Source organism: Loxodonta africana, chromosome Y (assembly GCF_030014295.1).
Source record: "Loxodonta africana isolate mLoxAfr1 chromosome Y, mLoxAfr1.hap2, whole genome shotgun sequence".
Taxonomy (NCBI): domain Eukaryota; kingdom Metazoa; phylum Chordata; class Mammalia; order Proboscidea; family Elephantidae; genus Loxodonta; species Loxodonta africana.
Genome location: NC_087370.1, coordinates 25,281,975 through 25,302,007, shown reverse-complemented (window position 1 = coordinate 25,302,007; position 20,033 = coordinate 25,281,975). Strand labels below are relative to the sequence as shown.

At 48.5% G+C, this 20,033-nt stretch overlaps 1 protein-coding gene across 3 annotated transcripts in view; it reads right to left on the bottom strand.

The window, feature by feature from the left end:
- The window catches only part of LOC135229054 (dehydrogenase/reductase SDR family member on chromosome X-like), a 70,533-nt gene that overhangs the window by 37,206 nt on the left and 13,294 nt on the right, over positions 1–20,033 (bottom strand). For 2 of the 3 annotated variants that reach the window (XR_010319863.1, XM_064278822.1), the window contains exon 3: positions 16,568–16,775. Coding sequence is in view for 2 of the 3 variants with exons in the window: in XM_064278822.1 (XP_064134892.1) it covers positions 16,568–16,775 (208 nt within the window). In the remaining variant the exon portion in view is untranslated. Of the gene's footprint in view, positions 1–1,883; positions 9,306–16,567; positions 16,776–20,033 lie in introns of those variants that run through there. The other variant, XM_064278821.1, reaches the window with a different exon arrangement.

Genomic DNA, 20,033 nt, shown 5'->3' with positions numbered 1-20,033 from the left:
TGGCTACAAAAGGGAAGTTGTCAAACCATTACCTTCTAATTTAAATTTCAAAAAGCCTCCTGGCTGCAGAGGGGTGAAGGGCCAAATTATTGGCAGCCAGAAGTAACCTGATAGCGATGGATCTCAGTGAAGGGGGAGGCTGAGCTCAATCAGCCATGTTAACATTACCCAGCGGTTGTTTGTCTATATTTCTCATGCTTGGAAGACAGGCAGAGAAAAAGAGGAAGACCCTCGATGAGATGGATTGACACAGTGGCTGCAACCATGGGGTCAAGCGTAACAGTGATCATGAGGATGGTGTAGGACCGGGCAGTGTTTTGTTCTGTTGTACATGGGGTCGCTATGTACAACTGGACAGCACCTAACAACTTCGCTTTATACGCCAAGCACTTAACCACGGCATCACCAGGGCTCCTTGAGAGTCCCTATAGGGTGGCTATGAGTCAGAATCGAGTTGATGGCAATGGGTTTTGGGATCACCTATAGACAAATTTGATAATATCCACATAACATCTATCAATGTAATTTATCATCGTAAAATAATATGCATTTCCACACACCAGTGCTAGAACCCCTGACCCCAGGAGATGATGACACAGTCAGACGGCTGCCTATGTACCCTGAGTCCTGAGAAGGTGTCGGCTACAAATGGAGGCTGTTACAAGTGTGTGGTCACAGGTCTGTGTGCCGACTGCAGTGGGATTTCCCCAAAGAGTGAACAACCAAGTCCAACCTGCTCTCTACTGAGGCGGTGTTGTTGTCTGGAAAACCCAAACCTTTGAGCTTATATGTAAACAGAGTTAAGGTCTAGGCTCTGTGGAATTGTAAACAGGTTCCTCACCTGCTTGGAGACCTGGCCAGACATGCAAACACAGCCATGTGGGAGGTGAGAACATTGGAGACTGGGTAGACTTGTCTTGTGTTTTGCAACATGTCTAACACCCAGGGTTCCCCCTACTAAATTAAATGCCAGCGGGGGCCTTCATCGATGTGACAACCAACACCCCATCCTGGGCTCCCCATGCAGTCCACAGAGAGCACCCCAGTATCACCACTGAAACCTATGGGGCTGTTGGGAAGTGTTACGGTTTGAATCATGTCCCCCCAAAATATATGCTGTAAATCCTAACCCCTATAAAAAAAAACAAAAAACAAAAACAAAACCCTATACCTGTGGTTATAATCTCATTTGGGAATGGGTGGTCTTTGTTAGGTGAATGAGGCAGAATTGGTGTAGGGTGTTATCTTGAGTCAATCTCTTCTGAGATACAAAAGAGATGAAACAAGCAAGCCAGAGAAGCAGAGATGGGGGAAGAGAGATACCAAGCCACAGGAAGGTCGCCCAGGAGCAGAAGCTCAGAAGAGACAAGGACCTTCCCCCAGAGCCTACATAGACAGAAAGCCTTCTCCTAGAGCTGGCACCCTGAATTCGGACTTCTAGCCTCCTCAGCTGTGAGAATAAATTTCTGTTGGTTAAAGCCACCCACTTGTGGTATTTCTGTTATAGCAACGCCAGGTATCTAAGACAGGGAGAAAGCCACAAGATCAGGCTTCCTCATTTGAACCAAACACCAACCACAGCAGACTCACAAAGAAAGGTTCTTGGAAGCTTTTAAAAACCTTCAGCCCCACCCACTCATTTGAGCACAGTCACCATGGAAAGCCCCATAGGACAGGTAAGCAGGCCTGGGCTCCTGGAGGTTAACCCCTTACCCACCCCTTGTCCTCCTCTTTGTACTTTTTAAATTTGTTTTAATTGTCATTAAGCTGAGTATCTCCCCTTCCTTGTGGAGCTCAGAAACACCTTGTCAAATTGATCGTATTAGGATTTTGGTAGGCAGTGCATCACATCAAGTTTTCAGATTAATTGGCAACAGATTAAATTTTTTTTTTTTTTTTTTTAGACCAGATTTACTAGTCTGACAGAGACTGGAGAAACCCCAAAAGTATGGCCCCCAGACACCCTTTTAGCTGAGTAATGAAGTCACTCCTGAGGTTCACCCTTCAGCTAGAGATTAGACAGGCCCATAAAACGAGACTAAAGGGGCACACCAGGCCTGGGGTAAGGACTAGAAGACAGGAGGGGACAGAAAGCTGGTAATGAGGAACCCAAGGTCGAGAAGGGAGAGTGTTGACATGTCGTGGGGTTGGCAACCAGTGTCATAAAACAATATGTGTACTAACTGTTTAGTGAGAAGCTAGTTTGCTCTGTAAACCTTCGTCTAAAGTACAATAAAAATTTTTTAATCTTTTTATTTTATTTTTAAATCTTTATAATCTCCAGTTGTCTTAGTTATCTAGCACTGCTGTATCAGAAATACCACAAGTGTGTAGCTTTAACAAACAGAAAACTATTTTCTTATATTTTAGGAGGCTGGAAATTTGAATTCAGGGCGCCAGCTCTAGCAGAAGGCTTTCTCTCTCTGCCTGCTCTGGGGGAAGGTCCTTCTCTCTTCTGACCTTCTGCTCCTGGGTGATCTTCAAGTGGCTTGGTATCTCTCTTCCCCCATCTCTGCTTCTGTGGCTTCCTTGTTTAATCTCTTTTATATCTCAAAAGAGATTGATTCGAAACACACCCTATACTAATCCTGCCTCATTCACATAACAAAGACAACCCGTTCCCAAATGGGACTATAACCACAGGTATAAACCCAGCCCCGTTGCCATCAAGTCATTCCAACTCTGCAACGCTATGGGACAGAGTAGAACTGCCCCGTAGAGTTTCCAAGGAGCACCTGGTGAATTCAAACTGCTGACCTTTTGGTTAGCAGCTATAGCACTTAACCACTACGCCACCAGAGTTTACCACAGGTATAGAGGTAAGGATTTACAACACATTTTTGGGGCACATAATTCAAAACACTTTCCAACAGCCCAGTGGGTTTCTGTGGTGTTGCTGGGACGCTCTGTGTGGACTGCATGAGGAGCCCAGGATAGGGTGCTGGTTGTCAAATCGAACGAGGCCCCCACTGGTATTTAATTTAGTAGGGGGGAACCCCGGGTGTTAGACATGTTGCAAAACACAAGACAAGTCTACCCAGTCTCCAACGTTCTCACCTCCCACATGGCTGTTTTTGCATGTCTGGCCAGGCCTCCAAGCAGGTGAGGAACCTGTTTACAATTCCACAGAGCCTAGACCTTAACTCTGTTTACATATAAGCTCAAAGATTTGGGTTTTCCAGGCAACAATGCCGCCTCAATAGAGAGCAGGTTGGACTTGGCTTGGTTGTTCATTCTTTGGGGAAATCCCACTGCAGTCGGCACACAGACCTGTGACCACACACTTGTAACAGCCTCCATTTGTAGCTGCCACCTTCTCGGGACTCAGCGTATAGAGACAGCCATCTGATCGCGTCATCATCTCCTGGGGTCAGGGGTTCGAGCACTGGAGTATTAGAAATGCATATTATTTTACGATGATAAATTACATTGTGTGGATGTTTTTAACTTTGTAGGTGATAGTATCTGATTTCATTTTAGGACGGTAAAACCCATTGCTCTTTGGTTCTTATCCATGAATAAACTATGTCTCCATTTATGTGCTATGTTTTATATCTTAATGAAACAGGTTTCCCATGGTTTTTATTGAGCCTGTTCATAGCCATTTTTTTTTAGCTCTTGTGGATTTTGCACAAAGTTTCTTCTTTTCCTACTATATTCGTGATTGATTAGACCTCCTTGTGTACATGCACGCAAAAGCTGGACAACAAATAAGAAAGATAAAAGAAGAACTGATGCCTCTGAATGGTGGTGTTGGCGAAGAATACTGAATAGACCATAGACTGACAGAAGAACGAACAAATCTGTCTTGGAAGAAGTACAGCCAGAATGCTCCTTAGGAGCAAGGATGGCAAGACTTTGTCTCAAGTACTTTGGACATGTTATCAGGAGGGATCAGTCCCTGGAGAAGGACATCATGCTTGGTAAAGTAGAAGGTCAGCGAGAAAGAGGAAGACCCTCAATGAGATGGATTGACACAGCAGCTCCAACAATGGACTCATGCATAACAACGATTGTGAGGATGGCGCAGGACCAGGCAACGTTTTGTTCTGTCGTACATGGGGTCGCCACGAGTCTGAACCAACTCAATGGCAACTAAGACAATTCACTAAAAGAAGGATACTAAATATACCACAGACTGCCAAAAGAACAAACAAATCAGTCTTAGAAGAAACACAACCAGAAAACTCCTTAGAAGTGACGATGGAGAGACTTCAGCTTGCTTGCTTTGGGTACACCGCAAGAGAGCGGGTGATGTTTCATTCTGTGGTACATGTGGCCACCATGAGTCAGAGTCAACAGCAACTGACAACAACATAATTCGAGTCAGCTTTGGTGTGCATGGCCCTGGTTGTTCATAATTATTTAGTTTGGGATGTGTCTCAACCTTGGTCCCATGTAGGAAGAGAACTTCAGATTCACGTTCATCTGGGCTCCAGGGCTCAGCAGGAACGTCTGAGCCGTGGTAACGTTTGGAGCAACTGTGGATAGATAGAGGTGTTGGGATGAGGGCTGGAGGCTTCAGCTGGTCCATCTCCCTTCTCACTGCCCCAGTGGGTGACTTGGGGAGCTTAAAGTCAACACCGATGAACAGATGGAGGAACCTGGGAACCCTGGAGGGAAGCCCAGCCTCGGTCATCTTCAGAGGCTCCCCCACCAAGCAGACAAGAACCATGAGCCCTACTGGACCCTTGGGGAAATCCTGATGCCAGTGACAGCCCAGCCACAGTGATGGTTTCCCAGGTTGGTGAGTGGGGTGCCCCCAAGGTGGCTGACTTGCTCCCTGTTATGGACTGAATTGTGTCTCTCCAAAATACGTGTCGGAATCCTAACCACTCTACCTGTGGATGTGATCCCATTTGGAAATAGGGTTCTCTTTATTATGCTAACAAGGTTGTATCAGTGTAGGGTATGTCTTAAGCCAATCACTTAAAAAAAATTTTTTTAATTGTATTTTACAATGGAGAAAGCCTTTTCCTGGAGCCGATACCCCGAATTTGGACTTTTAGCCTCCTAGACTGAGAGAGAATAAATTTGTTTGTTAAAGCCCCAAAAAAAAAAAATTTTTTTTTTTTTTTTACTGTGCTTTACGTGAACGATCACAGCAAAAATTAGTTTCTCATTCAAAAATTTATACAGAAATTGTTTTGTGACGTTGGTTGCAATCCTGCAATGTGTCAGCACTCTCCCCCTTTCCCTTTCCACTCTGGGTTCCCCGTGTCTACTTATCCAGTTTTCCTGTCCCTTCCTGCCTTCTTGTCTAGCTTTTGGTCAGGGGTTGCCCATTTGGTCTCAGATACTAGACTGAACTAAGAAGCACGTTCCTCACACGTGTGTTATTGTTTTATAGGCCTGTCTGATGTTTGAAAGGTGGACTTCGGTTCTGAGTTAGCAGGGTGTCTGGGGCCATAGTCTCAGGTGTTCCTTCAGTCTCTGTCAGACCAGTATGTCTATCAAGCCCATCAATACTGACATATAAAAGGGGCAGATGAGAAAAAGAAGCAAGGGAAGACAGATGTCATGTAGAGATGGCCAAGGAACTGAGGAACAGAAGCCGAAAAGAGACAAGGACCTCCCCCCAGAGCTGACAGAGAGAGAAAGCTTCCCCTAGAGCCAGTGCCCTGAATTCGGGCTTCTAGCCTCCTGAACTGTGAGAAAATAAATGTCTGTTCATGTAAGCCCCCCCTTTATGGTATTTATGTTACAGCAGCACTAGATAACTGAGACAGCCAGTGCGCAGACAAGAACCACGAGACCAACTGACCTCTTGCGGAAATTCTGACCGCCAACAACAGGCACAACCCCAGCGATGGTTTCACAGGAGGTGTGCTGGTGACTACGGCTCCTCCAAGGCACTGACTTCCTCCCCTTTTTGTGGAGGGAGGGGCGTGACCAAGACTGGCTACAGATTTTGTGGGGTCCACTGCAAAATGAAAAAGTGGGCGCTGATGAAGCTTCGTGAAGAATTCTAAGATGGCGGCTGCACAGTCAAGTGGAGAACCTTCTGTGGCTCGTCAGGTCACCAAAAGTGGCTTGGATGTTTCCTTTGGCCCCGTGAAATCGGGCTCATTTGGCATGGATAGCATTCCTCCCACCCCCAAGAGATCTGTCCACATCCTAATCCCCAGTACCTGTGAAATAGGGTCTTTGCAGATGGAATTAAGTGAAGAATCTTGAGATGGGGTTATCCTGAGTATAAAAACAAAAACCCGTTGCCGTCGAGTCAATTCTGACTCATAGTGACCCTACAGGAGAGAGCAGAACTGCCCCATAGAGTTTCCAAGGAGCGGCTGATGGACCCCAACTGCTGACCTTTTGGTTAGCAGCCATATCGCTTAACCACTATGCCACCGGGGCTCCATTTTGGATATGGAGGGGGGGCAAATTCAATTGACAGGGGCCCTTGTAAGAGAGAGGCAGAGGGAATTTTGAAGGATGCAGAGAGAAGACGGAGCAGAGCTTGGAATGATGTGGCCACAAGCCAAGGAACGCCTGGGGCCGCCATAAGCTGGAAGAGACGAGGAAGGGTCTTCCCCTACGGCCTCCAGAGGGAGCACCGCCCTGCCCAGACCTTGATCTCAGACTTGTGGTCTCTAGAACTGAGAGAGAGTCACTTCTTGTTTGAAGCTGCCCAGTGTGTGGTACTTTGTTATGGTGGCCCTAGGGAACTGATACAGCCTTACTAAATCACTAAAGGCGGCTCCATTCCAGGCAATGGCTGATTACACAATTGTTCAACAGAGCCACTTCACCCCTTGTTCTGGATTGAATCGTGTCCCCCCAAAATGTGTGTCTACTTGGCTAGGCTATGATGCTCAGTATTGTGTGGTTGTCCACCATTTTGTCATCTGATATGATTTTCTTACGTGTTGTAAATCCTAACCTCTGTGATGTTAATGAGGCAGGACTCAATTTACAAGATTGAGTTGTATCTTGACTCAATCTCTTTTGAGATATAAAAGAGAGACGTGAGGAGAGAGGAGGGGGACCTCATGCCACCAAGCAAGAAGCGCCAGGAGTGGAGCCCATCCTTTGGACCTGGGGTTCCTGCATTGAGAAGCTCCTAGACCAGGAGAAGATTGATGACAAGGACCTTCCTCCAGAGCTGACAGAGAGAGAATGCCTTCCCCTGCAGCTGATGCCCTGAATTTGGCCTTTTCGCCTACTTTACTGTGAGGAAATAAACTTTTCTTAATTAAGGCCATCCACTTGTGGTATTTCTGTTATAGCAGCAGCACTAGATGACTAAGACACCATCTTAGAACCACCAAGCAGTAGATAAAATTGCTCACACCTCATGTTCTGATTTGAACCCCACCTGGACGCATTGCTGACTGTGATTACAAGGCAGGTATGTGCCAGCAGGGATCCACACCCTCGGAGTGTTCTGTCCACCAAGAAGATGGACCGTGAGCTGACCCAGGGTCACCAGTCTCCCAGCTCAGTGTGCGCGCAGCAGATCCCGTAAGGCCCTTCTGAGAGCATCTCAGGTGGTTCGTCTCTCTCTCTGTGGGACTTTGGAAACCCAGGGAAGCTTCTGAGACAGGATGGAGCCATCCTTGCCTGAATGGTGGGTGAGGGAGGTTGGGTCCCAATGCCAAGCAACTAGGCCAGCTGCCCTTGAGTCTGAGCAGACTCACGGCGCCCCCATGTGCATCAGAGTAGAACTGTGCTCCACTGGGTTTTCACTGGCTGATTTTCTCAAGGTAGATCACCAGGCCTTTCTTCCGAGGCACACCTGGGTGGACTCGAACGTCCGACCTTTCTGTTAGCAGCCGAGCGTGTTGACTCTTTGCACCACCCAGGAACTCCTTTACATGCCGTCGCCGTTATTGTTAGTTGCTCTGAAGTCAGCCCTGGCTATGGTGCCCCTACGTGTGTCAGAGTAAAACTGTACTCCATAGGGTTTTCAATGGTTCCTTTTTCAGAAGTACATATAGCCAGGCCTGTCTTCTGAGGTGCCTCTGGAGGACTCAAACCTCCAGCCTTTCCGTCAGTGGGTAGGTATGGTAACCATTTATACCTTTGTGCCACCGAGGACTCCTTTTGGCCCCCGTTGTTAGGTGCTGTTGAGGCGACTTTAACTCATGGCGACCCCATTTGACAGAGGAAAACTGCCCCATAGGGTTTCCTAGGCTGTAACCTTTACAGAAGGAGCCCCGGTGGTGCAGTGGTTAAGTGCTCAGCTGCTAACCGACAGGTTGATGGTTTGCATTCACCCAACGGCACAGCAGAAAAAACACCTGGCCATCTGAGTGGGCCAGAACCTCCAATCTTTTGGTTTGTGGTTGAGCGTTTAACTCTTTGCACCACCAGGGATCCCTTTTTTTTTTAATAAAAGTTTGTTAATCAAATTAAAATATATGTATAGTCTCATTATCACTGCCAATTCTGTGGTTCCCGTTTTATTCACAAGCAACTAACTCCAGGGGACCTGGCTTAGCGCTTCCACCTGTGACCTCATTGATATCTAAGATCAACCATGCTCGTTGGGCCTCGCCCCCTTTGTCGCAAAGCACAAAGGTCCTTTGTACCCCAACCCTCCACTCACTCACTGTGGCGTAAAGATTACAGCCTTGGAAACCCTGTGGGGCAGTTCTCCTCTGTCCTTTAGGGCCACTATGGGTCGGAATGGATTCGGTGACAAGGGTAATCTTTAAGGAAGCAGACTGCCAAATCTTTTTCTGGAGGCTTTAACTACAGCGCCACCAGGACTCCTTGAGCAGAATGAGGTCCCCCAAGAAGCACGCTCATCTTAGCTTGCACGTTTTGACCCACATCTCCTGGTCCCCCTGTGCCGTGCAAAGAAGACTCCACGCTCGGGTGCAACGGTTTAATGGTGTGTGGCACCTGAGACCACACAGGAGGAATTTGGCACGCTGCGGTCCCAAGGTTTATCCCTCGGTCCACATTCTCCTGGTTCTGCCCAACATTCCTTTTGCTGGTTTTTTAAAAAATTGTCTAAGATGTCCTGAGCAGCACGGGGCCACCAACGCTGGATATTCAGACACAGCTCCGGAGGCCACCGGGCATGAGACATGGAAGTCCCAGGGGCTTTGAGAGCAGCCTGCTGGATACAAAGGCTTCCCCTGCTGCAGCAGCTAACCCGCGAGGCCGTCCTGGGTGACATCCAGGACCCCGGTCATCTCACAGCTCCGGGCCCACAGCTGCCGCTGCAGCTTTTTGTCGTACGTGATCTGGAGGGACTGGGTTGCTTCCTCGTTGTAAAGGTAGCGCCCGCCAACTCCTTCCAGCTCCGGGGCCACGGCCGCATAGATGGAGGTCCGAGCCCCTTCGTCGGGAGTCTGAGGGGATGAGAAGAGAAGGCCAGGGTGGGTCAGCGTTCAGTGGGGGCACTGTCAGGGAATGAACTGTGTGCCCCTAAATATGTGTTGGAATCCTAACCCCATAAAATCAAAACCAACCAGCTGACGTAGAGCTGACTCCGACTCACGGCAACCCTGTGTGTGTCAGAGTGGAACTGCGCACCATGGGGTTTTCAGTGGCTGTTTCTTCAGAAGGAGATTGCCAGGCCTTTCTTCTTAGGCACCTCTGGGTGGACTCAAACCCCTCGACCTTTTGGTTAGCAGCTGAGTGCCTAACTGTTTGCACCACCCAGGGATTCTGCCTAGCCCTATACCTGTGGATGTCATCTGGTTTGGAAAAAAGGTTTCTTTGTCATGTTACTGCGATCATATCAGTGTAGGGTGGGTCCCAAAACTAATCACTTCTGAGTTATAAAAAAGAGCAAAATAGATACACACAGACGGACACACATACATACACAGACACAGGCACACACCAGAGCAGACAGATGCCAAATAAGGATGGCTTAAAAGCAAAGGAACCAAGTCACGCCCAGGATTGCTGACCAGGAAGAAATCAACAGAACCGACACCCTGCCTCCCAAATTGTGGGAAAACAAATCTCTGTTCTTAGAGTCACCCACTTGTGGTATTTGTGTTACGGTGGCGACAGGGAACTTGGACAAGCACGTGTAATTCTCGGCGCTCCCACAGATGCCGTTGGGTAAGAGGTAACACGTGCATCTCCAGGGTTTACAAACACATGCAGAAGGCAGCCGCAGACGAAGCCTTCCAGCCAGAACCCCACTGCTGTGCGTTTTCTTCAACAGGCACCGAGAGGAACACACGTCCAAGTGGTTTGGTTCTTAACGGTCGGCTAATGCATTTCAAGAAATGAATGGGTTTTCAAATCCAAGATGTAACATATATATTTGCCACAATTAAAAAAAAAAAAAAAAGCATGGTGCTGTTATAGATTGAATTGTGTCACCCAAAAAAGGGTGTCAACTTGGCAAGGCCATGATTCCCAGTACTGTGTGGTTGTCCTCTAGTTTGTGATCTGATGTGATTATCTTTGGTGCTGTAAATCCTAAACTCTGTGAAGCAGGATTAGAGGCACTTATGTTCATGAGGCAGGACTCAATCTACAGGATTAGGTTGTACCTTGAGTCAATCTCTTCTGAGATATAAAAGAGAGAAGTGAGCAGAGAGGAGAGGGACCTCATACCACCAAGAAACAAGAGCCAGGAGAATAGCATGCCCTTTGGACCCAGGGCCTCTGTGCTGAGAAGCTCCTAGATTAGGGGAATATTGCTGACAAGGACCTTCCCCAAGAGCTGACAGAGAAAGAAAGCCTTCCCCTGGAGCTGGTACCCTAAATTCGGACTTCTAACCTCCTAGACTGTGAGAGAATAAACTTCTATTTATTGAAGACGTCCACTTGTGGTATTTCTGTTATAGCAGCACTAGATGACTAAGACACTTGCCAAACCCAAGAATTGAGTGTGTCAGTTTTCCATCTACGAAGGCCCCGCTGCCTGCTGGGGGACCAGAGCAGAGAGCGTGGTGTTTTCACAGCTAACATTTTCCCCTGCATGAAGCCTCTCTGCCTGTAGAGATTTTCAGAGCTGAAAGCGAAGGAGGCCGGCCATTCCAGTTTAATTCAGCACAACGATTTAGTAAACAAAGCAATTTACTAAACTGCTCACTTGTGTGTGTGTCATTGGCTCTTGGGGTAAAGGGGGACCATTTTTAAGTACCCTATTCCCTCCTGGGGCTGATAGAAGACAGCGGCGGTGGGTGGGTGGTTCATCACAAGTGCACAAAGGAAAAAAAAATGAAATGAAAAAACGAAGTGAATAGAAAAGAGGCTAGCATCACAGCGAGCTGATGGGGCCGCATACAGCATACAGCTGGAAGCAGGCATGAATGCTGCATAATTACAAAATTATAGGGGGTTTTACAGTTTGGGAAATGCTTCGACAGATATTATGTCAGTAATTTGGACAACAAGCCCATGAGACTGTTATTATTATGCAGAATTAACGAAATAGAAAAGTGAAGGGGATTGAGGGGAGGAGACAGAGGCAGAGCGCCTGGGATGGGTGGACTTCGGCTTGTAGGGGCCCCAACCCCACCATCTTCCTCCTCCCTCCGTCCCGTACTATGGGGCCACAGCACACGTGCCCACGGCTCATGTGGCCACCTTCCGTGCCTTCACCTTTGAAACGAGAATCTTCTGCCCTGGTCTCCTCTAAGCTACAGACACGCGTGGCAAGTGGGCCCCTTGTACCTCCAGGGAAGGTCTCTACACAGGTACACACGCCAAGTTTGTTGTTAGTTACCATTCAGGTAGCTCCGACTCGTGGCGGCGATCCCATGCGCAAAAGAACGAAACAGTGCCCAGTCCTGTGCCACCTTCAGCCTCACCGGTATGTTCATCGTTGTGGCTGTGGGGCCAATCCGTCTCACCAAGGGTCTCCTTCACGCTCTGCTGGCCCTCTGCTTCACCAAACACAACGTCTTCCTCCAGTGGCGGGTCCCTCCTGATGACATGTCCAAAGCAAGCGAGTCAGACAGTGTTCTGTTGGGGTCCATAGGGTTTTCACTGGACGATTTTCAGAAGTAGGTTGCCAGGTCTTTCTTCCTAGTCTGTCTTAGTCTGGAAGCTCTGCTGAAACCTGTCCACCATGGGTGACCCTGCTGGTATCTGAAATGCTGGTGGCATAGCTTCCAGCATCCCAGCAACACACAAGCCACCACAGTACGACAGACAGACAGGAGGTGGATACACAAGTATGTAGCAGAGAACACTGCCTGGCCCTGTACCATCTTCACAACCGTTGGTCTGCTCGAGTCTGTTGTTGCAGCCCCTGTGTACGCTGAGTGCCTTCCAACCTAGGGGGCTTATCTGCCAGGACTACATTGGACAATATTCTGTTGTGATCCATAGGGTTTTCACTGGCTGATTTCTGGAAGTGGATTGCCAGGCCTTTCTTCCTAGTCTGTCTTAGTCTGGAAGCTCCCCTGAAACCTGTCTACCATGGGTCACCCTGCTGGTATTTGAAACACCAGTGGTGTAGCTTCCAGTATCATGTAAGCCATCGCAGTAAGACAGATGGACAGACAGGGGTGGACGTCAAGGTTCAGTTCCCCAGTTCCCCAGCTGGGCGTTTTCTCATGTCCTTTTCATCACCTGCACAGGTGCCACCATGCCCCCAGGTGCCTGAATCTGAAACTCCGGCACTATTCTTGAGTTCTTCTTCTTTCACTTGCCCTAGCTAACCCGCCAACCAGTAAATGCTGGCACAGAGAGTTCGCCAAGGAGAAACCGCTGTTGGTAGGTGGTATTTGGGCGCAGACCTGAATGAAGGAAGAGGGGAAAATGGAGGTTTCTGAGGGAAGTGAAGCCAGCCAGTGCACGGGGGAACACACAGAGAACCTCTGCCACTGGATGTGAGGACGTGGATGGCATCGGTGGGCCTGCCAAGGGCATTTTCAGGGGAGAGCTGGGGACAGACGGGGCAGCAGTGGTTCAGCAGTAGAATCCTCGCCTTTCAAGCGGGAGACCCAGGTTCGGTTCCCGGTCAACGCACTTTGTGAGCAGCCCCCACCCGTCTGTCAGTGGAGGCTTGCGTGTTGCTGTGATGCTGAACGGGTTTCCGTGGAGCTCCCAAGCCAAGACGGACTAGGAAGAAAGGCCTGGAGATCCACTTCTGAAAATCAGCCAGTGAAAGCCGTATGGAGCACGACGGTCTGATCTCATTGTGCACGGGGCTGCCACGAATCGAGGGCTGGCTTGACGGCAGCAGCTAAGAGCAACATATGATTTAGGGTTCCCATAATTTTCTCCCTTACATATAAAACTGTCACAGCTCAGACAATGTCCTGGGTTATTTTTAATCCAAACGTGGAGACGTTGGTCAAAGGATTAAAAAATAATTTCTGCTGTTGAACTTCTACCTTAACCCTTGAATACCGTTGTTGTCAGGTGCTGCCGAGTGAGTTCCGACTCGTAGCGACCCTATATGCACAACAGGACGAAACGGTGCCTGGTCCCGTGCCATCCTCACAGTCGCTGTTATATTTGAGCCCATTGTTGCAGCCACGGTGTCAATCCACCTTATTGAAGGTCTTCCTCTTTTTCGCTGACACTCTGCCTTACCAAGCATGATGTCCTTCTCCAGGGACTGGTCTCTCCCGATCATATGTCCAAAGTATGTGAGACGAGGTCCCGCCATCCTTGCTTCTAAGGAGCACTCTGGTTGTACTTCTTCCAAGACAGGTTTGTTCATTCTTCTGGCCGTCCATGGTCTATTCAATGTTCTCCGCCAACACCACAATTCAAAGGCGTCAATTCTTCTTTGGTCTTCCTTATTCATCTGAATACTGAAGGGAAAAAATCCCTGTAAATGCTGTTTTGGTATGATGAAGCCGTGGATAGGCACTCGTGAGAGATACTGATGGAACAGATACACGTGTTGGTATTTCTCTGGTCAAAGAACTTAAAATTTGAAAGGAAAAAAAAGATTTTGAAATTCCTCCGCTTAAGGAATTGGAGAATACAAGATGACCAGACTTAAAAGTAAGGGTCTAATTACATTCTGAAAAGGGTCCCGGGGGGAAGAGCGGATTTCTGTGCAGACTTTCAGATGTGAGTGTAAAGCGAGCGGTAACCATCCTAATTAATTCCAAAAACCTGATGAAGCAGACAATTACCTAAGGGGGAAACTGTCAAAACTGACTCAAGAAGAGGGAGAAAGCTCAAAAACGCAACAAACCTGAAAGGGAATCTGAAGGCTCACTCAGAATTCTTCTTCCGAAAATTACCAAACCCAGAGGGTTTTCAAAGGCAAGTCGTTCCAATTTAAAAAACAAACAAACAAACAAAAAACAGATAGTTTTCACGATACTGGCACTATTGTGGAACATGAAGCAGGAAAACAGAGAAAGAAAAGCTTCCCAATTCTTTTTTTTTTTTAAGCAAATGATGAAAATGTTAGCACTTAAACTTGACAAAGATGGCACAGAAAGGAAAGCCACAGCTCCCTGGTAAATATTAACACAAAGTCCTCGATAAAATGGCTGGTAAATACCCTCCTGTGAATTAAAGAGTAAAGCACCACGACGGCCTTCTGAGCCTCCGTTGACGTAATAAATCGATCCGTCTTTATGGTCCAGAAAAGGTCCCTGGGTGGCGAAAATGACGACTGACCTAAAGGCTGGGGATCTGAACCAGTGGTGCCTCGAGAGAAAAGCCTGGCAATCTGGTTCCTTAAAGACCGTTGTTGTTATTGTTGCTAGGTGCCGTAGAGTCGGTTCCAACTCATAGCAACCCTGTGCACAACAGAAGGAAACACTGCCCAGCCCTGCATCAGCCTCATCTCATTGTTATATTTGAGCCCACTGTTGCAGCCACTGTGTCAATCCACCTCGTTGAGGGTCTTCCTCTATTTTGCTGACCCTCTACTTTACCAAGCATGATGTCCTTCTCCAGGGACTGATCCCTCCTGATAACATGTCCAAAGTACATGAAATGGAGTCTCGCCATCCTTGCTGCTAAGGAGCATTCTGGCTGCACTTCTTCCAAGACAGATGTGTTGGTTCTTCTGACAGTCCATGGTATATTCAATATTCTTCGCCAGCACCACAATTCAAGGGCGTCAACTCTTCTTCGGTCTTCCTTATTCATTGTCCAGCTTTCAAATGCATATGATGTGATTGAAAATACCATGGCTTGGGTCAGGCGCACCTTAGTCTTCAGGGTAACATCTTTGCTCTTCAACACTTTAAAGAGGTCCTTTGCAGCAGATTTACCCAATGCAATGTGTCGTCTGATTTCTTGACTGCTGCTTCCATGGGTGTTGATTTTGGATCCAAGTAAAATGAAATCCTTGACAACTTCCATCTTTTCTCTGTTTACCATGATGCAATCACGATTACAGCCAAGATAAAAACCCTATGGAGCAGTTGTACTCTGTCACATGGGGTTGTCATGAGTTGGAACTAACTCAGTGGCAACAGGTTTGTTCAGGTTTGCTTTATGGTCCTGAAATGGTACCCCGTTTGGTTTCTAAATGGCTAGTAGAAGTCCATCAGAGGGGTCAGCTGTCCTCCCACAGGGCAGGAGCCAAGGCAGCTGCAGACCACAGCGTCACCCAGGCTTCTGTAGCTCTCAGGAGGTTTCATCTTTGGCTCGCTCATAAATCCACGCAGACTCACCCATCAGGTCAGGACATTTGTTGCGTAAGGGCGAGGACGCTGAGTCACACATCTAAGTTGTTACAACAAGCACTGTGGAGGTGGCCCGGATGTAGCTGCAGGTGTGGGCAGTGGATCCGAGAAGCGGAAATCCTAAACGATCAAGCCATCTGGCACCCACCTGGAACAACAGGCGTCCCTGGGTGGTACAAACAATTAAAGTGCTCGGCTGCTAACCAAAAGGCTGGAGTTTCAAATCCAACCAGAGGCACCTTGGAAGAAAGGGCTAGTGATCTACTTCTGAAAAATTAGCTAAGAAAACCCTACAGAGCACAGTTTTACTCTGACACACATGGGGTCGCCATGAGTTGGGGTCAACTCAATGGCAACTGGTTTGCTTTTGGAGTCCCTGGGTGGTGCAAACAGTGAACACGCCCAGCTGCCAACCAAGAGGTTGGAGTTTTGAGTCTCTCCAAAGACTCCTCAGAAGGAAGGCCTGGCAATCTGCTTATGAAAAATCAGCTAAGAAAACCCCCTGGAGCCCAGTTCTACCGTGACACACGTGGGTGCCCCAGAGTTAGAGTCTTTCCCACAGCAACTGGCCTTTTTGTTTTGGTTTGTTTTGCTTTTTAGCAGCCTCAGTGTGCAGTTAACGTGCCCAGTTGCTAGCCGAAAGGTTGGGGGCTTGAGTCCACCCAGAGGTGCCTCAGAAGACAGGCTTGGTCATCTAATTTCGAAAAATCACCCATTAAAAACCCAACAGAGCACAGCTCTACTCTGACACATGCTGGGTCACCGTGATTGGGGTTAAGTCAACGACAACTGGTTGGATTTTGGAATCCCTCGGTGGAACAAATGGTTAAGCACTGGGCTGTTCACTGAAAGGCTGGAGGTTGGAGTCCACCCAGAGGTAGCTCGGAAGAAAGGCTTGGTGATCTGCTTCTGAAAAAGGAGCCACGGAAAGCCTTTTAGAGCACAGTTCTGCTGTGACACACACGGGGTCGCCACGAGTCGGGGTCAAATGGACGGCAAGTTGGTTTTTAATGTTTTTTCTTTTTTACCTTGAACAGCAGCCAGCCGAGGAGCCTCTTGACAAGCCGCGTGCCCCAGAAGACGTGCCGATAGAGGTCCGTGTTGACCACCCCAGGGTCCACCGCGTTGGCAGTCACGTGGCTCCCCGAAGAGGCCAGGAGGCTCTGGAGGTGGTAGGTGAACAGGACCAGGGCAAGCTTGCTCTGGGCGTAGGCTCCAGGCGGCGAGTAGCCACAGCTGCCGAGGGAAAGATGGGGACGGTGAGAGAGGGCAGAATCCAGACCCCGATTCCTCCTCGCCCCGCCCCCGTCGGTGACCCTCGCCACACTCCTTTGTAGGATCCGCCCGTCCAAACGCTGCCCCAGCCGAGTGGTGGATGCTGGCTAACGTGAAACTCGACCGGTGCTAGGGTGAAGGGGTTTGTTTTGAGTCTTGAGCCTGGGTCAGTCTGGGCCAGCCTCAGTCAGTTAGCTACCCCCAGTGTTCTGGGTTGAACTGTGTCCCTCAAAAGGTTATGCTGATGGTGTTGGGGACAGCCGGGTCAACTGGCATGGCATAGTTTGTAAAGAAAATGTTCTACACCCTACTTTGGGTAGTAGCGTCTGGGGTCTGAAAAGCTTTCCAGTGGCCATCTAAGATACATCTACTGGTCCCATCCCATCTGGAGCAAAGGAGAATGAAGAAAGCAAAAGACACGAGGCAAATATGAGTGCAGAGGACTAAAGGACCACATGTACCACAGCCTCTGCCAGCCTGGGCCCAGGACAACCTCCAACCTTTCGGCTAGCAACTGGGCACGTTAACTGCACACTGAGGGTGCTAAAAAGCAAAACAAACCAAAACAAAAAAGCCAGCTGCTGTGGAAAAGACTCTCACTCTGGGGAACCCACGTGTGTCACGGTAGAACTGGGCTCCGGGGGGTTTTCTTAGCTGATTTTTCATAAGTAGATTGCCAGGCCTTCCTTCTGAGGAGTCTTTGGAGAGACTCAAAACTCCAACCTTTTGGTTAGCAGCTGGGCGTGTTCACTGTTTGCACCACCCAGGGACTCCAAAAGCAAACCAGTTGCCATTGAGTTGACCCCAACTCATGGCGACCCCATGTGTGTCAGAGTAAAACTGTGCTCTGTAGGGTTTTCTTGGCTAATTTTTCAGAAGTAGATCACTAGGCCTTTCTTCCAAGGTGCCTCTTTCTCCCTCTTTTGGCTCTGGGGGAAGGTCCTTGTCATCAATCTTCTCCTGGTCTAGGAGCTTTTCCACGCAGGAACCCCGGGTCCAAAGAACATGCTCTGCCCCGGTGTTTCTTTTTTGGTGGTATGAGGTCCCCACTCTCTGCTTGCTTCCAGTTTCCTTTCAACTCTTGTAAGATAAAAGGTGGTGCAGGCGACACCCCAGGGAAACTCCCTTTACATTGGATCAGGAATGTGACTTAGTAAGGGTGTGACAATCCCACCCTGATCCTCCTTAACATAAAATTACAACCACAAAATGGAGGACAACCACACAATACTGGGAATCATGGCCTAACGAAGCTGACACATATTTTTTGGGGGCATAGTTCAGTGATAGGGCCACAGAAGGAATCAACGTGGCCGATACCCTGATTTGGACTTTTAGCCCCCAGAACTTTGAGAGAATAAATTCCTGTTCTTTAAAGCCATCCACTTGTGGTATTTTTTTTTGTCCCAGTGGCCACAGGGAACTAAGACATTTGCCAAGACCTAAGGGTCACCCGGCTCAGCTCAGCACGGCCCCAGATGTGTGGGCTGAAGTACACACTTATGCTAGACGCCACTGTTGTTGTTGTTGTCTGCCCTTAAGAAGACCCCTGACTCACGGCGACCCCGCATACAACAGACCAAAACACTGCCCAGTCCTGTGCCGCCCCCATGACGGGTTGCAGATCGGACCCTTGTGATCCATACGGTTTTCATGGCTGGTTTTTGGATGGAGACAGCCAGGCCTTTCTTCCTAGTCTGTCTTAGTCTGGAACCTGTTCGGCATCACAGTAACTCCCAAGTCTTTACCGAGAGACGGGTGGTGGCTGCACATGACGTGCACTGGCCGGGAATCGAACCCAGGTCTCCCGCGTAGAAGACAAAGATTCTACCAGAGCTACTCCTGCCTCCAGGCATAATATAGAAAATGGAGGAATTAAAGAAAATAGATACCACAGTTAGGAGCTCCAATTCCCTCCCCTGATCCAAGACATGACTGAACTCCTCAATCACCGCCGAGATACCTTCTTATGGCAAATTGATCCTGTCTTCACCCTCAGGAGGTTCCTGGGTTGTATGAGTGGTTTGTGATAGGCTGCTAACCTAAAGGTTGGTGGTTCGAATCCACCCAGAGGCTCCACAGAAGGAATTCCTGGCAATCTGCTTCCGTGAAGATTCCACCCAAGAAAACCCTATGGGGCAGATCTTCTCTGTCACACGTGGGGTCGCCTTGAGTTGGAATCGGCTCGAGGCGACGTGTGTTCTTCTCCCTCAGGGTGAGCAAGAAGCTCCTGGAAAAAGGGAGCTACTAAGCGGAGGCAGGTAGCAGGGGAGAAAGGACTGAACTTTCATCTTGGCATTGGGGTCGTTTAAAAATGACGTACGGCCCTTGGTTCTGAGTTATCAGGGCTGACTGGGGAAGCTGTGATCTATTACTTTAAAAAGAAGATTGTGTCTGTTAGCTGCCTTCGAGTCGGGCCCAGACTCATGGCGTTCCAATGTGTGTCAGAACAGAACTGTGCTCTGTTGGGTTTTCTTGGCTGGGTTTTCAGAAATAGGTTGCCAAGCCTTACTTCTGAGGTACCTCTGGGTGGACTCCAACCTCCGACCTTTCAGTTAGCAGCTGATGGCAAACTGCTTACACCACCCAGGGTCCTTTAAAAAGAACAGGGCAAATGGACCACATCTACCACGGCCTCCACTGGACTGAGTCTAGCACCCGGCTACCACTGACTGCTCTGACAGGGATCACAATAAAGGGTCCCGGACAGAGCTGGCGAAAAATGTACAACAAAATTCTAACTCAAAAAGACAGACCAGACTGGCTGGCCTGACAGAGACTGGGGAAACCCTGAGAGCATGGCCCCCGGACGTACTTTCAGCTCAGTAATGAGGCCACTCCTGAGGTTCACCCTGCAGCCAAAGAGTAGACAGGCCCATAAAACAAAACGAGACTAAAGGGGCACACCAGCCCAGGGGCAAGGACTGGAAGGCAGGAGGGGACAGGAAAGCTGGTGATAGGGAACCCAACATTGAGAAGGGAGAGTGTTGACGTGTTGTGGGGTTGTTAACCAATGTCATAAAATAATACGTGTACTAACTGTTTAATGAGAAACTAGTTTGTTCTGTAAACTTTCATCTAAAGTTCAATAAAAAAACAAACAAAATGAATAGAACAAACCATAAACATGCAGATTTCTCAAGAGTAAATGGATCAATGTTATATTATGATTTTATATGGTACCATGAAGGAGCCCTTGTGGCATGGTGGTTCAAGCAC